The sequence below is a fragment of the Rhinichthys klamathensis genome, unplaced genomic scaffold (genome assembly GCF_029890125.1).
Source record: "Rhinichthys klamathensis goyatoka isolate OS25496 unplaced genomic scaffold, OSU_Roscu_1.1 h1tg001349l_1, whole genome shotgun sequence".
Classification (NCBI taxonomy): domain Eukaryota; kingdom Metazoa; phylum Chordata; class Actinopteri; order Cypriniformes; family Leuciscidae; genus Rhinichthys; species Rhinichthys klamathensis.
In genome coordinates, this window is record NW_026607430.1 from 20001 (window position 1) to 30000 (window position 10000).

The 10000-nt window shown below is 40.0% G+C and overlaps 1 protein-coding gene across 1 annotated transcript in view; it reads right to left on the reverse strand.

Moving 5' to 3' along the window:
* Positions 1–7073: 7073 nt before the first annotated feature.
* Positions 7074–10000, reverse strand: part of LOC130079727 (FHF complex subunit HOOK-interacting protein 1A) — a 20631-nt gene continuing 17704 nt past the window's right edge. The window contains exons 10-12 of the mRNA XM_056245088.1: positions 9495–9661; positions 8350–8470; positions 7074–7279 (exon numbers count right to left, since the gene is read on the reverse strand). Coding sequence (XP_056101063.1) covers positions 7074–7279; positions 8350–8470; positions 9495–9661 — 494 coding nt within the window. The remainder of the gene's footprint in view (positions 7280–8349; positions 8471–9494; positions 9662–10000) is intronic.

A 10000-nucleotide genomic window follows, 5' to 3' on the forward strand; every position in this document is an offset into this window, starting at 1 on the left:
TACAATCACTTTGTGACTATTTTCAGAACCTTGATGTCATTTTTCAAAACTCTAGACACAAAACTCACAACCAATGATCAAAAAGCACATTTTTCAAAACTCTAACCCTTTTCTCAATTGCTTGGATACAATACACATAAAACTTAGATCATTTGTTCATTCAACAAAGATCACCTGTTCAATATGACACAACTTAAAGGAGCTGTATGTAGGATTGTGGCCAAAATTGGTACTGCAATCACTTTCAAATTACTGTAGAGCGGTGTATCCCCTCCCCCTCCCCCTCCCCCCTGACTCGAGGTTGCCAGATAGGCTGCAGGATCCAGCAGGAATATAGGCTGCCACAAGGAGCTTTCAACTAGAGCAGAGCTGGCAACCCGGATGCCGCAACACTACTGACTTCGTGATTGGTAGATAGGTGGAGGGTGGGGCTTCAGGCCAAAACACAAGATGACAACATCAACATCAGTTGAGGGCTGCAACTGCACTTTTTAAATGACAATATCGTGGCCGTACTACTGTTGTCAGTGATATAAGTATTTGAAATGGACATGATTTCTTAATGTCTAGAGACACATCAGGGCCATTTTATGATTAATTGAAATACATTTCTTACATACAGCTCCTTTAACATCAAAGTACTACTATTTCAAAAGGCAATTCACACATTACATTTCAAATGAGTGTCTATTCATTTCCTTACAATGATCTAACTATCAATTGATACAACTGCTCAAAATGATAAGTAACTTTTGCATTACTCTTAATGCATAGTTGTATGGAAACAGACACACAATCTTCATGTTTACAGTAAATCATGAAAGTTTCAAGATAATGAGATTCATTGTCACCAATTAGCATGGCATGAACCAATTAGACTACAATATCCATGGATGTAGCCTAATATTTTATCATACTGTAATGCTTCATCAGACACTGTGTCTATGGTGCCAAATACTGTACCACCTTTTCAGACTATGTACAGTATTGACAGTACAGTACTGTATAGATGCAGGCCCTTGTAACTGCGTGTCCAATTCTGCCAATCACAGCAGAGCAGTGTCAGGCCTGGACTCGCCATGCCAAAGGTTTTTTCCAAGATGTCATTTTCCAACATCCATTGTGATGTAGATGAGAACCTGTGGCCAAATCCACAACACAGAGTTGATGACAGTGTAGAAGTACAGTAATCACTCCTGTTTAGTTTCTTACAGCAAGTTGAGGAACACTGCATTTGATGTTTTACAGTACTGTCTTTTCTTTTCTATTTCATAGCTAATTATTTTTGCTTTGATTCAAAAAACCATGTTGTGATTGTACTGTAGTGTTTTGCATCAATATATTACAAACTTTGTTCACAATGATTCCACTGTGTCTGTAATATTCTCTCTACTACTGCAGTACTTTTACAGAGATGTATTTACTGTACATGTAGTACCATAATGAAACCTGTATCACCTATTTTGCTCTACAATATTTAATGATTGTACGAACAATGACACAGTGAAACTATCGGTTGCTTGTGTGTGGGTGATCTATAGTTATGTTTCAATGGTATTTCACAGTTAATTTGTTTTTTGAACCAATGATTGTGCAAGTGCAAGATTTCTTTAAAGATGTGAATTTGTTGAAATCAATGTTTTGAACATTAGACAGCCTGTGTTACAAGTGATTATCGTTTTGAGTTTTGTGTCTAGAGTTTTGAAAAATGACATCAAGGTTCTGAAAATAGTAACAAAGTGATTGTAAAAAACTGTATTATACTGCCATAAAAGTGTCAGAAACTGTAAATCCCAGAGACTCTAAACTTGGTGAGAAACTCAGAAACCATCAACCTTCCAACACTAGGTGGCACTATAATAAAAACATATACATTTTTGTTGTTTTTAAAATCTTGAGCCAAAAATGACCAATTGGTGTGAAAAGGCCAAACACACTTTTCAATGTCTTAAATATATGAGAGCTGTTTTTATTCGGTGAAAGTATTGTAAATCGTGTATGTTTAGTAATATTATATATATATATGCTGATCTAAATCCTTTTGAATTGTTTCATATATTGCAATGTGGCGTTAACTAATGTTTTATCAATATATGTACAAAATAAAATCTCTATTTACTAATTATTTTACGTTGTGGCTCAAGAGTGGCATCTTCAATATATTCTTTCTACATTAAGCTGCCTATATTTATCTTTTACATTATAAATACACAGGCACACACACACGTATATGAATATACACCACAAATGGAGTTTTAATTTACCACTAGAGGGCAGAATAATATTACAAAAGGCTCATAACAAACCATTTTCTGCGGTCCACGTGACAGACTGTTCTGTAAAAATATGTGTACAAAACTTTACATTGACATCAGTGACAACAGGTCATAAAACATTTCAAAATCATCTATTCAACAAATTGTAAATGTACAAATACACATCAAAATAAGGCTTCACATCATCTGCAGCCATATTGAATATTTGGAGTTGCATTTGATTTCTCAATAGATTCGAGTTCTAGATTTCTCAGTCATTTTGTAGCTGAAAATGACAGAATTTAAAGTGACTTCAGTGACAGAATTAAACTGCGGAAAATCAAATAAAATGAAAATGTTGCAAGCATCATCATGTAACAAACACAGTGGATTAAAATCTCACATTGGCCTAGAAAAGTTCCCATTGGCTTCAATACAATTAAACATTTCGACAAATCAGGTTTCACCGGAATAGAATTTAAAACATTTTCAATAGGTGCTTAAAATCAACATGAAATTAAATTCACTTTCTTAATTCATGTTCCTGGTGTAATTATGAATCATTCATCAGTGCATGTTATGCGAAGTAAATATCTTCTTTAAAAAAAAAATCTTTATCAACCACCTTCATATATAATTACACTTTCACCAACCAATGCACATGAAGGTTCACACAGACAAAAAAGATACTTTATGTTTGAAATGTAAATGATAAACATCTAATTACAGTGATTAATCTATAAACAAGTTATGGCCATATAATGTAAAACACAAACCGACATGAATCTGAATAAAATAAAACACACACAAAAGGTTTTTAAAGGAATAGTTCTTTCAAAAATTAAAATTTACTTATTATTTACTCACCCGCCACAGGTGCCATAGTTTGAGAAATAATAATTCACAATAATACTATCGTATGACTTGGAATATAGAGCATGATGAGACACATGGACGGATGATATTATATTATTTTATTTGTCCTTTATGGAGCTTGACAAGCGTTTTCTCAAACAAAAATCGGATTCTTTTCAAACTGTTTTTATTTTGTGCATAAAAAAATAATACCTGTTTGGAGCGACTTTAGGATGAGAAAATGTGTGTTTATTTTGAGGTGAACTGTTCCTTTAATGTAGCCATTATCATTATATACGAATCAAATTATTCATCAATAAAGGTTCACTTGCACACATGAGGCCCGGATTGCTTTAAAGTGCCCTATTATGCCTTTTCCTTTCATGTAGTGTGTAATAAAGCTGGAAAAGCTGTGCAAAGTTTAAAAGATCAAAGTGCAGATGAATAAAGTTATTGTCTTCTAAAAGAAGGAAAGTGATTCTGAACTGCCGGAAACGAGTCGTCGATAATTCCAGTCCAGTGAAGCTGCGCATGTTTCTAACTCATTTGCATAATGGTTGTGATTGGCTGAACAGAGTCTCTTAGCTCCGCCCTCAAACACTGTAGTGTATCTGAGACTGGGAGAGTTTGGTTCGTGTTGTTCATGTCGAGAAGACGCATCTGACCAATCAGAGCAGAGTAGACCAATCACAGCAGACTGGGCCATCTGACCAATCAGAGCAGAGTAGACCAATCACAGCAGACTGGGCCATCTGACCAATCAGAGCAGAGTAGACCAATCACAGCAGACTGGGTCATCTGACCAATCAGAGCAGAGTAGACCAATCACAGCAGACTGGGCCATCTGACCAATCAGAGCAGAGTAGACCAATCACAGCAGACTGGGCCATCTGACCAATCAGAGCAGAGTAGACCAATCACAGCAGACTGGGCCATCTGACCAATCAGAGCAGAGTAGACCAATCACAGCAGACTGGGTCATCTGACCAATCAGAGCAGAGTAGACCAATCACAGCAGACTGGGTCATCTGACCAATCAGAGCAGAGTAGACCAATCACAACAGACTGGGCCATCTGACCAATCAGAGCAGAGTAGACCAATCACAGCAGACTGGGTCATCTGACCAATCAGAGCAGAGTAGACCAATCACAGCAGACTGGGTCATCTGACCAATCAGAGCAGAGTAGACCAATCACAGCAGACTGGGTCATCTGACCAATCAGAGCAGAGTAGACCAATCACAGCAGACTGGGTCATCTGACCAATCAGAGCAGAGTAGACCAATCACAGCAGACTGGGTCATCTGACCAATCAGAGCAGAGTAGACCACGCACAACAGACTGGGTCATCTGACCAATCAGAGCAGAGCAGACCAATCACAACAGACTGGGCCATCTGACCAATCAGAGCAGAGTAGACCAATCACAGCAGACTGGGCCATCTGACCAATCAGAGCAGAGTAGACCAATCACAGCAGACTGGGTCATCTGACCAATCAGAGCAGAGTAGACCAATCACAGCAGACTGGGTCATCTGACCAATCAGAGCAGAGTAGACCAATCACAGCAGACTGGGTCATCTGACCAATCAGAGCAGAGTAGACCAATCACAGCAGACTGGGCCATCTGACCAATCAGAGCAAAGTAGACCAATCACAACAGACTGGGCCGTCTGACCAATCAGAGCAAAGTAGACCAATCACAACAGACTGGGCCGTCTGACCAATCAGAGCAGAGTAGACCAATCACAACAGACTGGGCCGTCTGACCAATCAGAGCAGAGCAGACCAATCACAACAGACTGGGCCGTCTGACCAATCAGAGCATAGCAGACCAATCACAACAGACTGGGCCGTCTGACCAATCAGAGCAGAGCAGACCAATCACAACAGACTGGGCCGTCTGACCAATCAGAGCAGAGCAGACCAATCACAACAGACTGGGTTATCTGACCAATCAGAGCAGAGTAGACCAATCACAACAGACTGGGCCATCTGACCGAGCAGAGTAGACCAATCACAAAAGACTGGGCCGTCTGACCAATCAGAGCAGAGTAGACCAATCACAGCAGACTGGGTCATCTGACCAATCAGAGCAGAGTAGACCAATCACAACAGACTGGGCCGTCTGACCAATCAGAGCAGAGCAGACCAATCACAACAGACTGGGCCGTCTGACCAATCAGAGCAGACCAGACCAATCACAACAGACTGGGCCGTCTGACCAATCAGAGCAGAGCAGACCAATCACAACAGACTGGGCCGTCTGACCAATCAGAGCAGAGCAGACCAATCACAACAGACTGGGTTATCTGACCAATCAGAGCAGAGTAGACCAATCACAACAGACTGGGCCATCTGACCAATCAGAGCAGAGTAGACCAATCACAAAAGACTGGGCCATCTGACCAATCAGAGCAGAGTAGACCAATCACAGCAGACTGGGTCATCTGACCAATCAGAGCAGAGTAGACCAATCACAACAGACTGGGCCATCTGACCAATCAGAGCAGAGTAGACCACGCACAACAGACTGGGCCGTCTGACCAATCAGAGCAGAGTAGACCAATCACAAAAGACTGGGCCATCTGACCAATCAGAGCAGAGTAGACCAATCACAGCAGACTGGGTCATCTGACCAATCAGAGCAGAGTAGACCAATCACAGCAGACTGGGTCATCTGACCAATCAGAGCAGAGTAGACCAATCACAGCAGACTGGGTCATCTGACCAATCAGAGCAGAGTAGACCAATCACAACAGACTGGGCCATCTGACCAATCAGAGCAGAGTAGACCAATCACAGCAGACTGGGCCATCTGACCAATCAGAGCAAAGTAGACCAATCACAACAGACTGGGCCGTCTGACCAATCAGAGCAAAGTAGACCAATCACAACAGACTGGGCCGTCTGACCAATCAGAGCAGAGTAGACCAATCACAACAGACTGGGCCGTCTGACCAATCAGAGCAGAGCAGACCAATCACAACAGACTGGGCCGTCTGACCAATCAGAGCAGAGCAGACCAATCACAACAGACTGGGCCGTCTGACCAATCAGAGCAGAGCAGACCAATCACAACAGACTGGGTTATCTGACCAATCAGAGCAGAGTAGACCAATCACAACAGACTGGGCCATCTGACCAATCAGAGCAGAGTAGACCAATCACAAAAGACTGGGCCATCTGACCAATCAGAGCAGAGTAGACCACGCACAACAGACTGGGCCGTCTGACCAATCAGAGCAGAGCAGACCAATCACAACAGACTGGGCCGTCTGACCAATCAGAGCAGAGCAGACCAATCACAACAGACTGGGTTATCTGACCAATCAGAGCAGAGTAGACCAATCACAGCAGACTGGGTTATCTGACCAATCAGAGCAGAGTAGACCAATCACAACAGACTGGGCCATCTGACCAATCAGAGCAGAGTAGACCAATCACAAAAGACTGGGCCATCTGACCAATCAGAGCAGAGTAGACCACGCACAACAGACTGGGCCGTCTGACCAATCAGAGCAGAGCAGACCAATCACAACAGACTGGGCCGTCTGACCAATCAGAGCAGAGCAGACCAATCACAACAGACTGGGTTATCTGACCAATCAGAGCAGAGTAGACCAATCACAGCAGACTGGGTCATCTGACCAATCAGAGCAGAGTAGACCAATCACAGCAGACTGGGTCATCTGACCAATCAGAGCAGAGCAGACCAATCACAACAGACTGGGCCGTCTGACCAATCAGAGCAGAAGAGTGTCATATACACCTATGATGACATGAGGGTGAGTAAACCATGGGCTAATTTTCATTTTTGGGTGAACTATCCCTTTAATAAGTCTAAGTGGTCAAGTGACACATTGGCTGTTCACAGTGAAAACTGTCCGGCACGGGACATGACCGGGACAGAAGGAGAGAGGCGTTTGCGTTTGTCAGGAAGAAGCTCCCAGTGTGAGCGTCTTCACTCCTCCGGGACGATGGCGTGCTCCTGGGCGATGGCCGCCAGCTCCTTCAGGAACTCTGCGAACAGGAACGTGGCGAACACCCTGTGGCGCAGCGCCGGAGGGATCCGGGGACACGGAGGGAGAGGCGTGCGTGGACGACCCGGGACGAGTCCGTTCAGAAGCCAGCCGGTGCTGTTATTATCCTGCAGGTGCGCATCTCTCTCTGGCAGGAGGAACACACACACACACACACACACCGTCAAGACACAGCGCTTTCCACAACACACATCATTTCAAAGCAGCTTTACAGAGATAACAGGACAATAATGCAACAAAGTGTGTTTCCAGAAGAGAATGTGTCTCAGTCCAGCTTAAGTAACGTTCAGTGATGCTTCATTTCTGTGGTAAAAAAGTTATTAATTTAGTTCATTTATATATATATAGGCGCTCTGGAGAAAGCGTGATGTCATCGTCCAGCTCAGTTCTCATATAATAGTGTCAAAATAATAAGAAATGCTCTTTGTTTGGTCTTTTCCTGCAGCAAATCTTCTTTATGTGTTAATATCTCTTGTGTCAAAGCATGGAAATTGCCAAATAAGTTTTGTGTTAATAACAAAATTAAAGAAGGGTCTTACAAAACACCACAGAATTGATCCTGCGAAGCATATTTTTGGAAAGATTTAAGCGTAATATTTCACATACCTCTTTTTTCACTGTATTTACGCAAGATTATTTTGGAAAGACTTAGAAACCTTTATTAGTAGAAAACTGAAGTCTATGATAGAAATGTGTGTATTTGATGTGCTTTTTTTAAACTGGGAATGTAAAGAACAACATATTATACAGTTATTTATTTAGTTAAAAAGATAAAAAGAAGTAGGGTTAAATGGAAACCAATTTTTTCACTATTTTAAACTATATGTAAATCTTTTGGAACAAACAAAGCGCTGAAAACATGTAATGCTTTGAAAGCACTGGAGTTTATGTCATTTTTCTATTTTTTTTTCCTATTTTTATTTATTTATTTTCTTTCATTTCCTGGCAGCTAATGTAATGTGAATATGTAATACCTCGTGTTCTCATGGCACTGAATAATAAAAAATAAAATATATATATATATATATATATATATCTATAATGGTGTCAATGCAGGCAGATCAATAATATTGTTAAATATTAAATGACATTAAATACCCCAGCACAGACTGTTTTAGCATGATAACAGAAAGATCCGTACGGGACGACACACACACACACACACACACACACGCACACACACACACACACACACACCTTGCTCTTTTAAGGCCTGGTCTTTGAGTAGCAGGTACTGGGCGGCTTCACGGACCAGTTCGGGGAAATCGGGACGGGACGCCGCGTGTTGCTCGATCTGAACACACACCGACTGCAGAACCTGCGACACACACACACACACTGATGTTCAGCTGTAGAGCATCACATGATACATGACTGCACTGTGCAGTACTTCTATACTCCTATAGTGTTTACTAATATTTAGAGTTTATTTTAATTTAACACTTTCTGTTTTCAGGTTTTAGTAATTTTGTTGTGTTTTGTTGTCATTTCTATATATATATATATATATATATACAAGATAAACTAAATAAAAAAGAGAGATGTTGATACTGAAATATTTCTTTGTATTTTATTTTATTTTATTTCAGTTAAAGTTTACTTCAAGTGTGAAAATGTTGTTTTTTTGGACACCCATTTTAACGGTTAAATTAAATTTTAGTAATAAAAAAGCTTGTCTAATTAACTGAAATCATGAAACTTATACAATTTAACAATCATTTATTAAAATTTAAAAATAAATTACATGTTTAGGGCCCTATGAAATAAGACATATATATATTTTTCACTCAAACCAAATTCTGTGTTTTCTGTTTTAAGTTTTTTGGATTACATTTTAATGGTTTAATAAAATTGGAATAATCAATGATTTAAGAATCAATTCTTTGAAATGTTTTATATTCAACATTATATATAGTAGTTTAATGTAGTACTGGCACTAAAACAATTACAGGTGAAACTCAAGAAATGAGAATATGGTGTAAAACTTCGTTTATTTCAGTGATTCAACTTAAAATGTGAAACTAATATATTATATAGACTCATTACATGCAAAGTGAGATATTTCAAGCCTTTGTTATAATTGTGATGATTATGGCTTACAGATATGAAAACCTTTTCACAATATTCTAATTTTGAATTTGGGGTTTTCATATCTGTAAGCCATAATCATCACAATTATAACAAATAAAGGCTTGAAATATCTCACTTTGCATGTAATGAGTCTATAATATATTAGTTTCAGCTTTTAAGTTGAATTACTGAAACTTTTGCACGATATTTCACCTGTGTAACTGTTACACACTATAGTTTTGCATGTATAGTGTGCTGTAGGTGTGCTGTACCTGGTAGAGCGAGCGCCGGCCGGGCCGGGTGTTCAGCAGAAAGCCTCTCAGCAGCGGCTGTGGGAACGAGGCCAGATGAGCTAACAGCCCCGTCACCAGCAGATTAACCTCGATCGAGTTCTCCAGCATGTTCTCCAGGCGAGACAGAAGGACGCTGATGAACGGCCCTGATAAACACACACGCTTCACATTTACATTTAATCATTAAGCACACGCTTTCATCCATAAGCAGCACTGCAAAACATGCTTTACTCAGTATTTTTGTCTCGTTTCCAGTCCAAATATCAAACATTTCTTAAATCAAGATGCATTTACTAGATGAGTAAAATGATAAGATATTATGTCCTGTTTTCTGGGGGAATTAATCAAAATTAAGTGAGTTGATGCTTAAAAAAAGCAAAATTATCTGCCAATGCGGTGAGAAAAATAATCATAATTCAAACAGAAACAACATTATTTTTCTCACTCCATCGGCAGATAATTTAGCTATTTTTAAGCATCAACTC